The 21,482-nt window shown below is 38.0% G+C and overlaps 1 protein-coding gene across 2 annotated transcripts in view; it reads right to left on the reverse strand.

Annotated features, from left to right (window-relative positions):
• SKAP1 (src kinase associated phosphoprotein 1) overlaps positions 1 to 21,482 on the reverse strand; it is a 286,843-nt gene that overhangs the window by 223,701 nt on the left and 41,660 nt on the right. For both annotated transcript variants that reach the window (XM_007176386.2, XM_057536326.1), the window contains exon 2: positions 17,476 to 17,581. In XM_007176386.2, the coding sequence (XP_007176448.1) occupies positions 17,476 to 17,581 (106 nt within the window). The remainder of the gene's footprint in view (positions 1 to 17,475; positions 17,582 to 21,482) is intronic.

Consider the following 21,482-nt stretch of genomic DNA (forward strand, 5'->3'; position numbering starts at 1 on the left):
TTTTTAATCTATCTCCTCTCCCTCTCTACGGGCATTGAATTCACTCTAGTCCTCAAAATGCCTCACCCAGATCAATACAACCATGTCCCAAGTGGTCTACCTGCCACCTTGGCCCTCTCTGGCCCATTCCCCCCAGTGCTGATGGAGAAAGAAGTGCAGTGACCGTGAAGAGCAAAGTCTCTGCAGGCAAGTCTGGGTTGGAGTCCCAGCATCTTCATCTTCTAGCTGTGAGACTGCATCTACAGCCTCAGTTTCCTCATCTTTAAAATATAAATAATAACCATACCTGTCTCATATGGTTCTTGGGAGGATTAACTGAGATGATACACACAAAGAACTGAGCATTAGGCCTGGCACCTGGCAGCCTTCAATACATATCAACTGTTACGTCATTATTCTAACAACCTAACAACATGCAAGCCAAGTCTTAACATTCCCCTGCGTGAAATCCTTCAGTGGCTTACCCCAGCCTGGTCCTCCCCTGCTCTGCTCACACTCCTCCTCTTACATGTCGCAGCTCTCTCTGCTGGCACACTTTCCCCTTCAGGCCCCTTCCTCTCCTAGTGAACCCTTGATGGGCCTCCAAGGCTCAGCTCAGTCTCCTGTGTTAGGTGCTCCCCCAGCACGTATGTGCACTCCCCTCAGCAGCATCTGTGTACTGCACCACAGGCTTCTTGTCTCTCTATGTCACTGAGCCCTCAAGGGGCAGTAGCACAGGGCTTGCTAAATAAGTGAGCAAAGGTGAGAAGCAGAAGGGCTGTCTGAGTTCAGCATGAGTAGAGCACAGAGTACATTTCAGGGAGGGGTGGAGACAAGGTTGGAGAGGCAGGCAGAAGGCAAGGCTCTCTAAGCAATGCTATGGAGTGTGGATTTTATCCCAAATAAGATAGGGAGAGGTACCCTCCTTTTCCTCTAAATTATTCACACAAAGGTAAGAGGGGGAAAAAAGAAATCAAAGGAAGGGAAGAAAAGGAAGAAGAGAAAGATAAAAATAAGTAAACTTCGTTAAACTAAAACCTTCATCCAAATGAAGAATTTTTCTCCCCAAAGCCTGGCTTCAAAGGCTAACTACAAAATGACCGGCAAAAGTATACTTCGAAAGATACAACCGAACACACATCACAGTGGCAAGAATCCAATATATAAATACAATCAATTTGTTTCCTCATTAAAAGCTTTCATGAAGAAAATGATTTAATACAAATGCTAAAGCTACTGACACAGATTAATTGAAAAATAACAACAGAATTCTAATTAAAGACATAATATTATTTCACTCATTCACACTGCACCAAAATTTGAATAAGTATATAAAAACAGAATCTAGAAAGCAGGCTTCTACTGGTAACCACTCTAAGAGCTACAATGCATTACTGAAGTTAAAAAAAACTCCTATCCTTAAGTGTACACTTTCTTCCAGTTAAGAACTGAGATGTACACAAAAATTCAGAAATCATTTTAAAATTATTTCACAGTTTTGCCCTCAACTTGACTTTGTTTTCTAATTGTACAAGATTCTATACTAAAATATCACTTTCCCATTTATTTCTTTGTACAGTACTTACAGCAGTCATAGTTAAACCCTTACATAAGGTATCCAATTATCCAAATCATAAAGTAGGGAAGTGATTTAGATCTAAAGGCTAATGACTATGTGACCAGTTCTACTGCTGTATCAATACAGGTCAGGGGTCACCAGCAGTTCAACCACAACAACTAGTCAATCCCAGGACAGTGGTTCTGTCCCACTTCAAGGGATTCTCCAGCATCAGAAATGTCTCCAGATGTTGCCAGGCCACAGGGAAGCACTTAAGACAGTGGGCAAACATCAGGACAAGGAAAGGACCAAGACTATTTGTTCTGACCATATCTCCATCCCTCATCCTAGAAGCTAATTAGGTTGAAATGTTGTCAGCTACTGGCTGGCCCTAAACCCTGCTGATAAGATTTTCCTGTCAGTCATCCCAGTCATATTGGGAGACCCTCCTTACCACCCAAACCAACAGCCTACTCACACTTCCCAGTCAAATCCTTCTTCCTTTGTTCCCCTGTTAAAATTCAGTTTAAAACCAAAGTAGCTACTTACCATACAAAAATAGTGTCCTCTAATAAAGATTTTTACACATATTTGTCTGATTTTAAGAATCTTCTGGAACCCTAATTGAAACACGAATTCCCCAGTGTTCACACCAGACCTACTAAATTAGCATGTCCAGGGTAGTGACCTAGAAGTCTGTATTTTTAACAAGATCCCCAGATAATTCACATGATGGGGCAAGTCTGTAGAACACTATAAAGGATATGGGTATTTTATAAATGGTTTCCTGTTAAGGGAATTATAGACAGGCAGCCCTCAGTTCAAGTATAGACTGTATTCCAAAATTCATTTCCAGTTGTTTGGACCTTGAAATGCATTTTCCTAAAGAAACAAAGTAAAAGATAGTGTTAAGTTTTCTGGATATGCTTTAAAAAAAACGATTAAATCTTGTTAATAAATCTGAGATATAGTAAATACAATCTTTAATTTACAAACCAGTCACATTTCAAAAGTTGAAGCATAAAGTCAGCCATTTAGAATGTATTTTCCCACTGACATAAATTTCTGAAAAGTGGTTAGATTATCTGGTTATCCATAAAAGCTTATGAAGCTCATAATAAACCAAAGGCAGCTATGGAATGAAGGATATAAATATGAGCTCAAAGCAAGAGATACTGGGAAGAAAGAAAGATCTGTCTTCCTTTGCTGGGCATAGAGAATAAACATAGGCAACCTATGACATTCTTATCCTGTCTCCCTTTGCAACCATCTCCTGTCTCCCAGTGGCCTCAGCCCAGGTACCCAGGACCCACATGATTATCTAAAATTCCCTATTAAAGAGTCAGCTTACCCATGCCTGTCCCATGATTTACTCTTCTCAGTTATGTACCTCTTCTCCCCAAATCCAGTTAAAACTCCCATTTCATGAGTTGGTTCCATCTTATCTCTCATTACTCCCTTATACCTAACAAACTGAATTACCCTTTGGTTCCAAACATGGCTAAACTTTTATCTCCTCGGTTTCTTTGCACATGCTATTTTTGTGTACAATATATCTGACCAAAAATCCATCCCTTTCAAACCCAAAGCCAAGACATGTTGCCATCTCATCCATGAAGGTTTCTCATAGCCCACCAACCAGAAGTAATTTCTTTTTCTGGGATCTCACAGTACAATCTTTGGGCACCTCTTCTAAAGTGTTAGCCACAATATATCTTGAACTGTAGCTATTTCTGCATACTTTTATATCTTTCCCATTGGGTTGTAAATTTCTTGGGAATATTTTTTGGGTATCTACAAGGTAACATGCCTTGTATTAGGCACTTTTTTAATGCATAACAACAATCCTACAAGGTGGGTGTATTGTATAATAACTCAGTTTATCCTGCTCAAAAATAATTTCCAGGAGGACTGGAAACTGTCATATTCACCACAAAAATGCTTTGCACACAGTGGATGCTGAATAAACATTTGTTGAATGAATGAAGTAGCATTATTCACTTGTTATGAAGAAATCGAGCCTCAGTAAGAGTGCTGGCCAAACAATCATACTGCCTGGGCTCAAATCCCAATTCCAAAACCTAACAGCTGTATAACCCTGAGCAAGTTGATTACCTCTCTGAACCTCAGTTTTCTTATCTGCTAAAATGGGGATTATTGTAGTATTCACCTCTCACCTGCTGTGAGGATTAAATGAGATAATGTGTGTAAAGCCCTTTGACACTGGGCCTGGCACAGGATAATTGGGTGATGAATGTTAGCTGTGACTGCTATTCTTCAGTTGCAGAGGCAAGAGCCTCTAAAGCCCTCATTCTTTCTGAGGAAAAGGATCCTCTGTTCACTTTATAACACTCAGTGTACCTAGCACTGTGAATTGCCCATAACAGAGGTTCAACAAAATTTCCTCAGCACAATCATCTAAGCCAAAAGTTAGAAGGAAATCATTAAATAGGGCTAGTGCACCTGAATGTACAATCAAAAACCCCTTAACCCTCCAGGTGAATTTATATTTTAAAAGAGGACTATGAGCCCAAATGAATCTCTAAATGGTGAAACTCCAGGTATGTAACAAATTGAAACCAAACATTTCAGACTGTCTAGAGAAGACACCCGTGGGCAGTGGGGTCCATGCTGGCTCTGTTCATGAGTCTGGCCACTCATTGGTCCAAGGACTTCTTGAAAAACAGGTATATATCTTCCGTGACACTGTCTTGATCACCTGGCATTATGCCCAGCAAAGAGTATACAAATAGCCAATACATATTTGTTAAGTAAATTAACTGCTTCCGGTTTGTAATCCTCACCCTGCTCTTAGTTAATTCTATTTCTCTTCACGACCAACATGAAAATCCATCATGGTGACTGATGTTTTGAGAAGGAGGAAGTGAATGGTTGACTCAAGCACCATCACTTTGGAAAGCTAGTCCCACAAATACAAATGTTTTACTAAATAGTCACAGAGTGTAGATAATCCTGTGTCAGTTCAGTGCAGCTCAGAAAGATAATATTTAAGAAATGGAAGTTGTTCCTAGTTAGTGATACCTCATCTAATGAAGACCTTGAGAATGACCTTCCTTTATTTAAAAAAAACATATTCTAGAAAAATCATCATAAATTACTCAAAGGACTGCTGTATTTCATATTGCTCAAAAATAATTTTACTTTTGTGTGTGTGTGTGTGTGTGTGTGTGTGTGTGTGTTTAGGCACAGAGTAAAAACACTCCAAATACAGCTGTTTATTTACACAGAAGTGACCCAAGGCTACAGTTAAAGCCTAATTTCCTCCTTCCGCATCTCTTTTCCCTGCAATGCCAACTCCTTTCCCACCTGGAAACAAATACTCTTTGGCTCTTAAATCCCTGCCTCTTTTTAAAAGAGGAAAGGCTCTGATATCAGTGACTTAGGATTAAATACACATTCACTGTAGAGAGTTGAAAAATACAAGTAAATAAAAAGGAGAAATTAAAAATCACTCAAACTCTACTTTCCAGAAATTACTATCATTAACATTTTGGAGTAATTTTTCAGGCATTTTTTTGAAAAAAAAAATATATACACAACCAATTTTTTCACTTACAGTATATCTTATCATTCTACATCAATACATCTTCTATAGCATAAATGATTAAATTACCTTCTTTTTTTATGTTTGCCCTTTCAACAGAATGGAGGAGCAGAATAAACTGGAACAGGGAGAAACTTGAAGCAGAGAACCAGAAAAGAGAATTTTGCAGAGCTCTGAGTAAGACTTTATGAGGGCTAAAATTTAGCCAGTGACAAAGGGAATAGAAAGGAGAAGACAGATTTAGGATGAAGAATCGATAGGCTTGTTGATGGTTTGGGGAGTGAAGAGAGAGGAGGCAAGAATGACTTCCAGGATTCTGCCTTGGGGGCCAGGACCTAGTGAAAGCAGAAATAGACTTTAGGGATGAGAAGAATATAAAATAATGAGTTCAGTTCTGGACACTCCATCAGTTAGGATTCTTCTGGCTACAAGTAACAGAAAACCTCACTGGCAGAGGCTTAAATAAGTAGTTCATTTTTCCTTCAAGACAAAATGTCTGGAGACAAGTGATTCCATGGTTGATGCAGGGGCCCAACAATGGCATGAAGGACCTAGGCCCTTCCCTTATTTCTGCTCTAACACCTTAGAGCACAGTAATGTCTTAGGTGGCTACTGCATTTCAATGTTTTTTTTTTTTTTTTTTTGGTCTCCCAAGCATAAGACTGTCCTGTGAGAGGCTATCAGAAGTTTTCTCCTTATATTTCTTTGGTCAAAACTATATCTTATGTAAACCCTAGACCAACCACTGGCAAAGCAGAATGGCTTTCAGATCATGAGTCATCCCTGGGCTGGTGGGGTTCTGTTGTCCAGGAAGAATGGAGGGTGGCTGCTGGGTAGGCATCCAGCAGGGTCTGCCCCAGCTTTGTGAAGTTTAGGGTATCAATAAGACACCCAAAAGGAGCTGTCCAATATGCTGTATGGTGCCTTGGCGAGAGAAGTGCAGTTGAGCTGTAGAATTAGGACTCATCCACGTACAGGGGAAGTTGTAGAGTTAGGGATATGCATGTAACTGCCTACAATGAATGTGGTGAGAAAAGAGGGAAGCCTGAGAGACAGCAGTGAAGAGGGCAGCGTAGAAAAACAAGCTCAAGCCAGAGCCTAAAATCAGAGTATAAATGCAAGGAAGAAGGAAAACCAGGAGAGACTATTATCATGGGGACAAACAGAGGGAGAGATATTTTGTTTGCTTTTATTGTTTTTATTTGCTTGTTTGTTTTTACTTTTTGAGGAAAAGGAAGCTATCAATAATGTCATATGCTGCAGAGAGACCAAATAAGATGAAGATCGAACAGCGTCACCTGGATGTAGCAATTAGCAAGTTACTGGTACTTTGTCAAGAATAACATGATAGGAGCAGAGACTAGATTATAGGGGACTGAAGAGCGGCCAGAGAAGAAGAGGCCAGAAATGGCTAGTCTAGGCTTCTATTTCAAGAAGTGCATCTGTAAAAAAAGAGATACAGGACAGTAGCTAGAGAGGGAATCACTGTGTAGGATGTAATGTTTTTCTTAATATTAGGAGAGATTTGAGCATATTTATCTGATGGATGGAGAGATGTAATCGGGAGACAAAAGCTAAATTTGAGAAAGAGAAGGTGTCTGGGGGGCAGTGGTAATAGTGGAGTGAAGATGACAACTGTGAGTCACAGCCTCAGTCCTCAGATAGTGTGAGGGAAGACGCTGAACTCACAAGATGACAGAGAATTGTAAAGCCATGTAGACAAATCTCAAAAGGGAAGAGGTTTGGGATAAGATTGTAGAGTAAAAGTCTAGAAGTGACAGCAAGGAGCTTGAAGGATGCCAACAGCACTTCTGGAAAATGAGCAAGTTCTACCTAAAATGACTGCAAGCAAAACAGTGTCCTGAAGAAGAACCATGTTTTACTTGGGCAGGGATGGAGAAAAGAGGTTGAGGATATCATGGAATTTGATTATAAGAGAACATGGATTCTAGGAAACACAGGGGAAAGGATTAGAAGAGAAGTCCTCAGGAAAGATGAGATGGTGGAGACAAGGAAGTGCAAAGCTTTATAGGAAGGATGATGACCAAAGGCAGAGGGCTTTCGATGGATCACGGCTGGAATGACTGGCGCCCATGCTCCAACAGAACTCCAATACATGATCAGCAGCCTTGTAACCTTATACCACAGACTGTTAGAGACATGTTATCACATGAGACGTTTGAAGAGATGGACACCGTCTTTACAAATGGCTGTGTATCCCCTAATGCTCAATAAAAAGAAAGCATCCTATTTCTGGAAAAGAATATGTGAGGTTGGCTACTGAACAGTAACTTTCATAATATAGAGGGTCTCTTGTTCTAGTGTTTAGCCTAGGACTGGAGAACATATTTATAACAGTTTTCCCCCATACATTCAACTCACGTTACTGAGCTCATATCACATACCAGTAGCATTACAGACCTTTTTTTTTTTAAATGAACATCCATGCCTTTAAGGAGTTATAATCTCCAGAAATATGTATTCTGAGTTTTAAGAAATTGAATTTAAAATGAACTTAAAAGTGGTAAGTGGTAGAGCAGTGCTTCTCAAATGTTTATGTGCATACAAATAATCTTGGGATCTTAGTAAAATGCAGATTCTGATCCAGTGGGTCTGATTCAGTGGAGCCTGAGATTCTACACTTCTAACAGCTTTCCAGGTGATGTTGATGTTGGTGGTCCATGGGCCGCTCCTGGAGTATCAAGAAGCTAAGACTCTAGCAAAGAAGATATCTTGCTTTACGTTTTCCATTTACACGGACCTATAAAGTCCTAAGAATTTTTCCTCTTTTTTTTCCTTGCTAACTCTCTTATCCATTCTTTTTTTTTTTTCCCTAATAAAAAAGGGGGTTAGGGTAGAAAACCTTACAAAAAGCTTTTTCTTCTAAGCAACTATTAGCTACACACACCGTTTTCATGAATGTGCCAAACATCTATCTCCTGATTAAATACTTTTGCGGAACCTCTACTATTTCAAACAGGGCACCTAGATATTCAGTAAAAGAATAAAGAGACTGGGAGCAGCAATTAATTCTAGTTATGCCATATGGCAGTACAGAACACTGGCTGGAACCTGAAAACTCAATTTCACAAGTCTTACTTATTCTGAATTTTAATCATTATAGGATCAGCAAACATATGCCTACCAACCTGCGCCATTTACACAAAATTCTAAAGAATAATCACACTGCATGCTCAAAAATGATTGGTTTTTCCCAAATGGACTTAAAATTTCTCTCCTACCAGATTCTCAAAATAAAGTAGCTGCTGACAGCTCCAGTTTAATCTCCCTGTTAAATAAAATCTTCAAACAGTACTTTGAATGAATAGCATTGCTTGCTTTCTTACCATTTTCATTGTCAGCTCACAATTTTGCAAAAGTATAATTTTCTCCGGTTCCAGATTCCTCAGCCCTGGGGCTGGTTCAGGTGCTGGCCCTCCTGTCCCTGTGAACTCCCTCCATCGTGTCTGTCACTGCTGAGACACCCATCCTCACCACATTCTCTCCATTTCACCTCTCTCCAGAATGGAGACATTATCATTTCAACACATACTCCATCCCCCGTCCTCTTAGAGCTAAGATACCTTCATCTCCTGTACATCTAATAATTTCAAGATAAGGACAGAAAAAGCAGTTCTTGTTCTGTGAACTTTTGTCTCTGGTGCTTGAGAGACTGTCCTAATATCCCCTGAACATGTTTTAGTGATAACATTTACTGCACCAGGGCCAAAATGATTTTCTGCCACTTTCAATTCTAGTTCAATAAAAGAATAAGAGCTTTGTTTCTAACCTCTGTCATTTTTAATACCATAAAATGATTTAAAAAATGTAAAATTGAGTTCCATTTCCTACTGGACTACCAATCTCATATTAGCTTTCCTTTTATCAAATTTATGAGAAAAGTCAGAAATTGCCTTTCCTTAAAAAAGATCAAAATTTCAGGATCTCCTGGGCAGAATGTTTGAATTGAATTTCAGCTCTCAATAATTGCTGGCCTGGAAGTTTTAAAGAAGTATAAAAGTTAGATACTTAAAGTTAGCAATGTCAGAAATAACAAACTGGAGGATTATCCCTTAGTCTACTATCATCCAGAAATAATAAAGTTATTCTTAGAAAATTATCATCCTAAAAAATCACAAACATGTTTATTACATTTCCAAATTGAGGAAGTCTATGGTTTTCTGAAACAATGGTGAATGAAGTCCATGGTTTCTGAACTGCAAAGTGAAACAAATACTGTTTTTTGAAACATCATATTATAAAATGTCTCAAATATGCATAAAAGGTGAAAGAACACCCATATATGTGTATACCCACAACCTAGACTCTATGATTCACATTTTGTTATATTTGTTTTGTCACTTATCCATCAGTCCATCTTTTTTGTTGTTGTTTATATCTATATCTATATATATTTTTAAACATCTTTATTGGAGTATAATTGTTTTACATTGTTGTGTTAGTTGTTGCTGTATAACAAAGTGAATCAGCTATACATATACATATATCCCCATATCCCCTCCCTCTTGCGTCTCCCTCCCACCCTCCCTATCCCACCCCTCTAGGTGGTCACAAAGCACTGAGCTGATCTCCCCGTGCAATGCAGCTGCTTCCCACTAGCTATCTATTTTACATTTGGTAGTGTATATATGTCAATGCCACTCTCTCACTTCATCCCAGCTTACCCTTCCCCCTCCCCGTGTCCTCAAGTCCATTCTCTACGCCTGCGTCTTTATTCCTGTCCTGCCCCTAGGTTCTTCAGAACCATTTTTTTTTTTTTAGATTCCATATATATGTGTTAGCATACAGTATTTGTTTTTCTCTTTCTGACTTACTTCACTCTGTATGACAGACTCTAGGTCCATCCACCTTACTACAAATAACTCAATTTCGTTTCTTTTTATGGCTGAGTAATATTCCACTGTATATATGTGCCACATCTTCTTTATCCATTCATCTGTCGCCATCCATCTTGTTTCTGATGCATTCCAAAATAAACTGCAGACATTGCTACACTCTAGAATGTATATATAATTAACTAAACTTCAATATTTATTTACAGTTCCTTTAAACCAATAAGCTTTTGAAAGATGCCAATTCCTTTTTTTTTTTGTAATGGCTTGGCTAAGTAAACTATGCAACCAATTAGAAATTCTACATTCTAAATCCTAATCTTTTATTAATTCTCCTACTTTGAATAATTTCTCGTATCTCAGTTCTCTCATCAACAAAAGAACAAAGGTACTTGGTCGACATGGTATAAAATCTTGATTATCAAATTGTAAAATGGACCTTGTGGTTATGGCAGAATTCACAAATGAGAGACACTAAGTAATATAACTTAGAGAAATAGCTTATTGGAGATTATCCAACTCTATGTGGGCATAAGTTTTCTGTAAATTATAATGAGAACTCAACAAGGCTCACAAACTCAGGAGGGATCTTGAGTTTGAGCATTTAATGATAATGCATCTTATATAAGCCACACTGTATCCATGATAAAACCATTTGAGGCTGGATTATTGAAGACTGAGTCACTCCAAGTGGGAATTTCATAACAAAGCACTAGCATCAAATTGGAATTTTCTTGGCTTTGCAAAGCCGTAGTATTACTGGCTTGTAAACTCCCTATTAATTAACTACAGTAAGAGCTGCCACAGGGATAGCTTTTGGAAGATTGGCCCTGGAAGGGGCATCCTTTGAAGCCTGAAGAATCAAAGCTGCTGCAAAGCACTGCTGAGAGTTTCGAAAGAAATATGAAGAAACTACATTGGACCTGGGGCGACAGGCTGAGATCTTCCCAAACAGGTCAGCAGTTGGTCTGTAAAATATTCCCATTGCCAAGGAGGCAGTGACATCTTGTGTAAATCAAAAACGAAAACCCTAAGATATCTCATTTCCATTTTAAATGCATGGGGGTTGAATATGGATATCTAGCACTCAAGAAGTTCCTGTGGGATTGATTTTTTTCCCATCTTCTCTGAGCCCTTTGCTGAGCGTGATAAGAAGGACCGCATTTCATTATCAACCCTGCTAGCGCTGCACTTCAGGGAGACTAGATGAGGCTACACAGTGGGAGAGAAGATCTGGCTTCCAGAAGAGAAATGATTCACATGGTGTGGTTATAAAAACCCACTTTAGGCCCAACTCATTTGCAACAGAATCATGAAATAAAATTAAATCCCAAGGAAATGAAATTTCCTGCATCATTTTGCAAATTAAAAAAAAGAGAGAAAAATCATAGTGATACCATAAAAGAAATCAAATAGAGGTTTCAAGGTTTGGTTGGTAATGTTTGCATTTTTGTAACGTTTGGAAAAAAAAATAATTCCAAACAACATTTTGGGGGAGGCAACTCAAAAAGAAAACACAAGATCATGGTTAGGGGAATCTTCAATTGAATCAGTCAATGTTATAGAAAAAACAGAACAAAGAGTTTGGCTCCTGACAACTGACCCAGTGCTCTTGCATTTCTCTTCCCTTTGCTCCAGTTTCAGTGTAACACAGGAAGTGGATACAGAGTGGATCTATAACAGCAATAAGAGAAAACAAGCAAATAAGAGAAAACCACAACCAGGAAGGCCTCACGCCACAAGTTTCTGGAGATCCACAAATAAGATGAATACAGAGAGGCATTTTTTTCCATTGGCTTTCTATAAGCAGAGAAAATAATACAGCACTGGGACAAAAGACTAGCTCCAGATCAAATGAGACTTAAAATCAAGGCCAAAGTAAACAGTGGTAAAATGAAGACAAGAATTTCATATAAATGATCTTTTCACACAATGTATGAATTAAGAGCCCCCATTTACAGACAGATAGAAAATCTTCTAGTATTAAAAAATTGACACTGAGGATTTTCTGAGACCTTCCAAGACAAATCCATTTTGAGTAGATAATAGGAATGTGCCCAAGTGTTAATGATGGCTATAATTCTATCAGGAGTAAAGCAAATTTCAGCAACCTAACTATATGGCTAAAGAGTAGTGCTCAGCTTATTATTCTAATGGGTCAGTCCAACCTGAAGGGTGTAAGCTCAGTTATCTGCCTGCCTCCCAGGTCTCATTTCAAAATTCCTTTCACTCTAGATAGAACATGTTATTCTGTTTAATAAGTACAGTACCGGGAATTTTTAATAAAAAGGTTTGAAAGGAACAAGCTTTTTTAAAAAAAAAAACCCACTTACTAAAAAATTATACGTCAAAGTTACTTATATAAAATATTTATTTTATGGGATGACCAAAGGGAGAGGCTTCTGCCCACTAATACCACCATAATAGCCCAGTGTAGAAGAAAACAAAAATGGATCAATTTAATCTTAAAGCTGGTACCAAATCCAAGATACCTGCATAAGTGAAAGAATAAACAAAATAATCATCATCATAAAATTAAAAGGAGAGTTACACATTTCAAGGCTGCTTTGAAAGTACAGGAGACTTGCTATGAAGGAACATATAATAAAATGATCTTCCTTTCCAGGTTAAGCCAAGAGACCAACAGCAGGTATTATTATATCAGTCTCACCTGTAGAGCATTTCAGACTAAAAGAGCAACAAATATAACCCCTCACTACCCCCAGTAAGTATATCTCCAAAAATCTTTAACACGATTGTGAAATCTCAACATGCACTCACTAAATAACAGAAAACTAGTACAGGAATTTGGCATATAATTCATCAGTTGAAAGCCCTGAAGTTGTTGAGGGTTTTTGTTTTCTTTCTTGGTTAAGGATGAGAGGCAGAGATAGGACTGAAAAAGGAAGATATGAATTTTTAACCTTCAAGATGTGGTCAAATTATTGCTATGACTTCTGAGCCTTTTCAGAGCTCTTTAAACTCAGATGGATTGCACAAGTACCTACTACTCTTTTTTTTTTTTTTTTTCTGTGTTGGCACTGAAACTCCAGTGTAGCAAAATGAACAACAGAAAGAGATGTTATAAGCAAATATTTAAACTTGTAACACAGATGTACCAACAACACATTCCACATTTCTTCTCTTCATAAGCACACTTCATTTGAATGTTTTTTGTTTGGGGCTTTTTAGCTTAATAACCAGCACTTGTGAAAAGTAACACTCTCTGTGTAATTAATGGTAATGATATTTAGTCTACCACTTCGAAAATCTTGCTCCCAAGAGTTATATTGGACTAACTCCTTGTCTTTCTTCCTACAATACAAAGACACAAGAACAATATATTCTTAAACTAAATCCTGTTTTAAAGCTAAATCCATGTTAAGCTGACAAGAAAATCTTGAAATTCCCAAAGAGAACTGGAATTATTTTTATGATATTTTTACCAGTGTATCATGTTTCATGCAGAGCTATATGCTAACCACCCACAATGAGACATGTTCGAGATATTCTTTCAGTCTGTACTTTAAAAGTCCTGGTTTTGTGGGTTTTGTGCTCTAATCCTGTTACATAGTTATTTCTTTATTTCTTTCCATTTCAATATGCTACTAATCTACCTGTCTCTTTTTGGAACTCCTTTAAATGTCACAAAAGGAAACAATACTCCCAGTTTGTTTCCATTGGCTCTGGCCTCCACTTCCAACAGTGAGCATAAATGACTAGCTGTTCCAAAACGAGCCATCAAGAGAGAATTTATTCCTACCTCCGTAATAAAAATATTCTATTTCCTTCATCCCTCCCCTGATTCTCAATGTATTCTTGCTGTCAGATGGCCTCCCATGAATCAAACATAAGAAATGCTCAACTGTTTCTGCAAATGCATAAGAACGCCATCAAACGTCTGAGTGTAGATCAAGTCTGCTTCATTCCAGGTGTCTCACAGCTGGCACTGGTACTGCAGTGACCACCGTAATAAAACAGGAGGAGCCTCTGCCTGGCTTTCATCCTAATCATTCTCTAAAGAGCTCAGTGAAAACTTGGACTCAGAATGTGAAAGCCGTTAGTTTTAGGGAGAAGGTTTAAATGAGGAGGCAGTTTGAAGAAGAGCAATGAACGTCGCAGCTCAGGACATCAAATACCACAACAGGACTTCATTTCCTTGGACTTACAGAAATCGTTATCCTTTTTTTATTTTGTCTTACATGAAAAACATTATCCTTCATTGTAGCACTTTTAAGTCCCCCCCCCCAAAAAAACCTATGAAGATAGAACTACAGATATGATTTTAAGTCTGGGAGGACAGAGAATAGTGAAGCTACCTGCACGGAAAAACAGATGAGCACTTGGAGGACATCCATGACTCGACACAACTGTCATTTCCTGGGGTCGGTCACTCTAGGCAACAGAAGGGGGGCAAATGGCACATAGCAACTGTGATGGAGTCAGATGCTTTGATTTACAGTGAGTCCACAGCCATGCAAACAGCACTGAATTCTGAGCCACCATAAAAATTAGGGCCAAACCCCTAGAATTTACCAAGAATCAGAGCCAGTGCTATTTTCACTTCTCTCAACCCTTTTCATTCTCGAGCAGCACAGTGTTGAGGAAAGAATTAAAGGAATTAAAGCGAGGACACAACAAAGATAGAGTGGAAAGTTGGGGGAGGAATGTATGTATCTATGGTATTTATATTTATCTAGTGTCTTTCCCTGATTATCCTGCTAGATTTCTTACCCACCTTCCAAATAAGCCGTAATGTGCCAAATCAATAGTTTTATACAGGTTCCTACCCTCCCCCACAAATTTACCAAACCCCTAAAATTTTATTGCTTCAATATGACTAAAGATAAAACTTTTTAAGTGACTTTAATTCTTTTGATGTTACTTGGCAACTTGCCATATACATTTAACTCTCAAGTTTGATGACTTCCAAATTTCTTTTCACACCCAGCCTCTGGGAGAGATACGACTTCCACACAAAAAAGTAAATGTGGCTGGCACTGTACCAGCTTTCAGTGCTTTCAAACCAGCTGGTATCAATACAGGCATAACATCAACCAGCCATACATGAGGCTATAGATGCAACGTGGCTGAAAAAGAGGATTCAGTAAGACAAGGGTTACATTAACGGGATGATGATTGAATGGGCAAATGTAAGACAATTTCAAACAGCTTGCCAAAGGAAAGCCTCATTTTTCCATTTTCTTGTACAGTATCTAATTTCTGGCTCCTCATTTCCTCCTGATCTGATAATTATGAAATTCTAAATAAAGTGTCATCTTCCTTGCAACAAATCAATGAACAGAAAGCTCCCATCAACAATGCAGATGTTTCCTAAAACTCCTGCTGATTATTTCCTGAATGTCTATCCCACAAACCACACAGCAAGTCCTTTGAGAACAAGGAACCCTCTCTACCTCATAACAAATACAGCTTCTATGTGTGCGAGCATGGGTATGTGTGTATGAGTGTGTGTATGCACTTAAAAAGAGGACTAAGAAGTAATATGTAAGCGATAACGGTGAGTCACCACAAAATCACCTTTTATTATCAATTTCAGATTGAAATTTAGTCCTTTCCAAGTTCTGTGGTACAAATACGGGAAAGGAGAATTCCTACTCATTGTATATTTGTCTCTACAGATGCAGTAAAATTGTTTTTACATTCCTTATCACAGATTTATACCATTAACACCATTAAATGGTATCACCATTTATACCATTAATACAACATACACAATTATATTATGGGCAACCCTCTCCCTATAATACAGTTTAAAATAATTCTACCTTTGTTCTTCGTGCCATCCTTATAATAATCCTAAAATACAGAGGTCAACTTTGTATTAAAAAAATAAAAAAATCTATAAGTTACTAACTGAGCCTTCAGGTACACAACTAAGCCTAAACTTATCTACTAATAAAGTAATATTATGGGGAAGTTTGTTTTAAACACTCTTCCAGCCTACCATAAATTATAGATATTCTCATTTTGCAAAAAGCTCCCATCTTTTGCATTCTGTTTGTTTCAATTATTCAGGGCAACCCAGGCTGATAATCACACAGTCCCCAGTTGCTGAGTAAAAGTGATGTTTAATTAGCCAGCAGGAAAGATCAATTAAGATCCAGCAGGGCATCTTGTGAGGTTCTCTCACATTCCTGGAAGGAATATATTCTGGCTGTGCCCTTTGAAAGGATAAAACTCCTTGCTTGCTTCTAAGGAGTTTCAATGAGGCTTTTAAAGTAGATGCTAAGATTGGTCAGCCACACAAATTAAATTCCAGGTATAAGGACTTTCCTGGTTTTCCAGTGGTTAAGACTCCATGCTCCCGGGCTTCCCTGGTGGCGCAGGGGATAAGAATCTGCCTGCCCATGCAGGGGACACAGGTTCGATCCCTGGTCCGGGAAGATCCCACATGCCGGGGAGCAACTAAGCCCGTGCGCCACAACTACTGAGCCTGCACTCTAGAGCCCGGGAGCCACAACTACTGAAGCCCATGTGTCTGGAGCCCGTGCTCCGCAACAGGAGAGGCCACCTCAATGGGAAGCCCACGCACCGCAATGAAGAGTAGCCACTGCTCGCTGCAGCTAGAGAAAGCTCGCATGCGGCAATGAAGACCCAACCCAGTCAAAAAAAAAACCCAAAACAACAGCAACAACAACAAAAACAAACTCCGTGCTCCCAACGCGGGGAACTAAAATCCCACACGGTGCAGCCAAAAAAACAAAAAAAACACAAATCACAGGCATACCCCTGCAGTTGCTCTCCCTTTACTAAGAGTACTCAGTTCAAACATTCTGAATCACATTGCCTCCAAGTTGGAAAAGACGTAAAGTAACACTCTCTTATCCCCAACTCTCGTTCAGTTACCACATTTCAAGCAAGAGGTGGTCGGGAAATATACTGTAAAGGAAAATTTTTATTTCTTCCACCATCAAGCAAGTGTATGCATCTGTCAGGTGCTCACATTCTAAAAGGTACAAATTAGGTCAGGGCTTTTAATTAAAAAAAAAAAAACTTAATGAGCATGATATTCCAATCAGTCTGAGACTAAGACATTCTACTATGCTCAGAGAATCAACTGGGTAAGTCCAGTTTAAGTTTTCTATTAGGAAAGGAGATGTGGGTATAAAATCAAGACCAAAAATCCTAATGAAAATTATCTCATACTGCTTATCATCTTTCCTTTCAGTAATTTGGACAAGCATAAATATTTAGCTTTTCACACATTTTGCAAAAGTGTTCAATAAAGACTAACATAACAATCCAAAGCTGAAAGCAGAATAATTTTTTTAACATACATAATTATCAAAATATTTCCATTTTGGTTAAACTACCCTAAATATGCCTGCCTACCTCCAATGCAATTCAGTACACATTTATTAAGCCTCTACCAAGTATAAAGAACTATGATAGGTGTGTCTTACTTTGCTAATTTATATACAATTAAAGTAGATTTTACTGATTATAAATTGTTTTAAAGCTTATGAAGAAGAATAATGGAACCGGTTTATACAAACCTAGCTTTGATTTGCTGCAAGCCCCGTAGAATATGGTCTCTGTTGTCCCTTGCACCAGCACTGAGGTTCTCATTCTGCAAAACTTCTCCCAGGAACTCCTCAGTATCTAAAAGAAAAGGAAAGTTGATCAATGGAAAAGAAAAAGTACTAAGGGAGAAGGAGGAAAATCTGAAGGACTAAGAAATGGGTATTATTTTCTCTTTAAAAACTTTACAGTTGCAGAACAAGGTGAATGTAATTAATGCCACAGAACTGTACACTTAATAGTGGTTAAAATGGTAAATTTTATGCTACATATATTTCACCAGAATAAAAAATAAACAAAACTTTATATATGCCTGTAAATGACATTTTCTGATAATCCAAGACCTTGCTATGAATTTAGAAAGCTAATGCATATGTTAACCATAAGAAATAACTATTTTCTAAACCATCTTACAGAAACATTTAAATATTAATTATCACCGATGGCAGAAGATGGACTGTCAGTTTCATAAACATGTAAACATTACAAATAAGTCATAGAAGGTCACAAGCCAATAGAAGCTAGAGAGAAATACCAGTAAATAGAACTGAAATTTAAAATAGAGCTTAACTGCAAAATCAAGAACAAAAAGGGCAGGCATTCAAAGAAGAAAAATTAATTAGCAGATGCATCATTAATGAAAATGACAATGCAACCAATTGAAGGAACCCACATGGAAAAGAAAAAATGTGTCCAAGAGAAGGAAACTGCAATTATGTGAGCATAATTATATATTATTTCTATACATGATAGAAATATATAATATAGAACAAATGATGTTATTTTGAAAGAAATTGGGGGGGCATTTACAAATTTTCAAAGACAAAATACACTGATAATGATTATAATTGCCAGAAGTGCTAGCTATACACTTTATTATGCATAAAAGAATTATAATGCCTAACAAGCATATAAATAACATGGTTAAAATTTTCCACTTCCAAAAAATGAAACTGTAGTATATATACTATCAAGATAATGTTATAAATTTATACAGTTGGGTTACATAAGCATACTTAAAATTTTGTTTTACATTCACACCGCTCAACAACACCAAACAAAAAAATCCTAGATAGCCATTACCAGAACTTCTGATGGGGTATAAGATGTACTTTTGATGAAGTTCTGGAAATAAAAATTTCACTGAGGACCACCATCAACTTCCAAGACCTGCATCACATCTATTGCATATGTCATTTAATAGGTTCCTCCAAGTTCCTCTAAAGGCTAAAGAATGAAAAAATGAGAAGTTTAATTAAAAGGTAAAAAATAAATGCTATCAATTAATGTAATATACCATATTAATAGGATAAAGGACAAAGACCATGTGATCATCTCAATAGATGCAGAAAAAGCATTTGACAAAATTCAACAGCCCTTCATGATAAAAAAACACTCAACAAACTAGGAATAGAAGGAAATTTCCTCAGCCTCATAAAGACCATCTACAAAAAACCCACTAACATCACAATGGTGTGTGAAAATTAATAAATAGAACCCTCATTTTAAGTAAGTCAGGATACCAGAAGAGGGAGCGCTCACGCCCTACCCATAGATGTCAATTGCAGACCCAATAGGAAGAGATGTACCTTTGTATCTCCCAATAGGAAGAGATGTACCTTTGTATCTCCAACAGGAAGAATGTTGATACTTTACTACCCAGAAGGAGGAAGGAACAATTTCTCCTTGCCCTTCAAGAGCCCAGCCAATGAGAGACTGTTACACAACTCAGCCAATGAAAAGCCATTACACTTTGAACTCCCAGTTTTCTCCAATGGACTCTTGGTTTATAATAGCCCCTCCCAACTCCTTCTTCTCTATAAAAGAAAGTTCCTCTCTTTTGTTCTCTGGATTTGCCTGTGGATCACCATAGATTGCATGTCCTGAATTGCAAGTCTTTGTTGTTCCCAAATAAACCCATTTTGCTGGTAAAATAACTGGTTGTTTGATTGTTCTAGGTCAACAAGTGAAAGACTGAATGCTTCCTCCCTGCTTCTAAGATCAGCAGCAAGACAAGCTGTCTCCTCTCACCACTTATACTTAACATTGTACTGGTGCTAGCCAGGGCAATTATGCAAGAAATGAAATTAAAAGAGTCTAGATTAGAAAGGAAGAGGTAAAACTATCTCTACTTGCAGATGACATAATCCTGTATATAGAAAACCCTACGGAATCCATTGAAAAACTATTAGGTCTAATAAATGAGTTCAGTAAGTTTGCAGGATACAAGATTAATACACAAAAATCAGTTGTAATGGGACTTCCCTGGTGGTCCAGTGGTTAAGAATCCACTTTCCAATGCAGGGGACGCGGGTTCGATCCCTGGTTGGGGAACTAAGATCCCACATGCCGCAGGGCAACTGAGCCTGCAAACCACACCTAGAGAGCCTGCGCACTCTGGAGACCGCACACCACAAATAGAGAAGCCCGGGTGCTGCAATGAAGACCCAGTGCAGCCAATAAATAAATAAATAAATATTTTAAAAAATCAGTTGTATTTCTATATAGTAGCAATGAAAAAATGAAAATTAAATTAGGAAACTTCCATTTAGGATAACATAAAACAGAATTAAATACTTAGGAATAAATTTAGCAAGAGAAGTATAAAACTTAAACTCTGAAAACTACAAAATATTATTGAAAGAAATTAAAGGCCTTAATAAATGGGAAGAATCTCATGTTCATATATGAGACTTACTGCTATTAATATGGGAATATTTCCATATTAATCTAAAGATTCAATTCAATCTCTATAAAAATCTCAGCTGGCTTTTTTGCAGAAATTGACAAGCTAATCCTATGATTCATTTGGAAATCCAAGCGACCCAGAATATCCAAAACAATTTTGAAAAAGAAGAACAAATTTGGAGGATTCACATTTTCTGATTTCAAAACTTACTACAAAGCAACAGTAATCAAGACAATACAATACTGGCATAAAAACAGACACACAGGTCAAAGGAAAAGAATTGGGAATTTAGAAGTAAACCCTCACATTTATAGTCAATAAATTTTTGATAAGGATGCAAAGACGATTCAATGGAAAATAATAGTTTTTCAACAAATGGTGCTGGAACAACTGAATATCCACATGCAAAAAAATGAAGTTGGACACGTACCTCACACAATATACAAAAATTAACTCAAAATGGATCACATTTTGAGTTAATAAAAAGTAAAAGCTAAAACTATTAGAAGAAAATAGGCATAAATCCTTGTGACCTTGGATTAGATAATAGTTTCTTAGATATGATGCCAAAAGAACAAGCAACAAAAGAAAAAACTGGACATCAAAAATGAAAAACTATTGGGGATTTCTCTGGTGGTCCTGTGGTTAAGACTTCACCTTCCAATGCAGGTGGTGTGGATTCGATCCCTGCTTGGGGCGCTAAAATCCCATATGCCTCGTAGCCAAAACACCAAAACATAAAACAGAAGCAATATTGTAACAAATTCAATAAAGACTTTAAAAAAAAAATGAAAAATATTGTGGTTCAAAGGGTGCTATCAAGAAAGTGAGAAAAATTTTGCAAATAGGAAACATATGCAGAAATATAAAAAGCTCTTACAACTCAATAATAAAAAGACAAATAACCCAATCTTAAAACAAGCGGGGGGGGGGCAAGATGGCGGAAGAGTAAGACGCGGAGATCACCTTCCTTCCCACAGATACAGTAGAAATACATATACACGTGGAACTGCTCCTACAGAACACCCACTGAACACTGGCAGAAGACGTCAGACCTCCCAAAAGGCAAGAAAATCCCCACGTACTTGGGTAGGGCAAAAGAAAAAGGAAATAACAGAGACAAAAGAATAGGGACGGGACCTGCACCAGTGGGAGGGAGCTGTGAAGGAGGAAAGGTTTCCACACACTAGGAAGCCCCTTCGTGGGCAGAGACTGCGGGTGGCAGAGGGGGGAAGCTTTGGAGCCACGGAGGAGAGCGCAGCCACAGGGGTGTGGAGGGCAAAGCGGAGAGAT

This window comes from Balaenoptera acutorostrata, chromosome 20, assembly GCF_949987535.1.
Source record: "Balaenoptera acutorostrata chromosome 20, mBalAcu1.1, whole genome shotgun sequence".
In the NCBI taxonomy this organism is placed as follows: Eukaryota; Metazoa; Chordata; class Mammalia; order Artiodactyla; family Balaenopteridae; genus Balaenoptera; species Balaenoptera acutorostrata.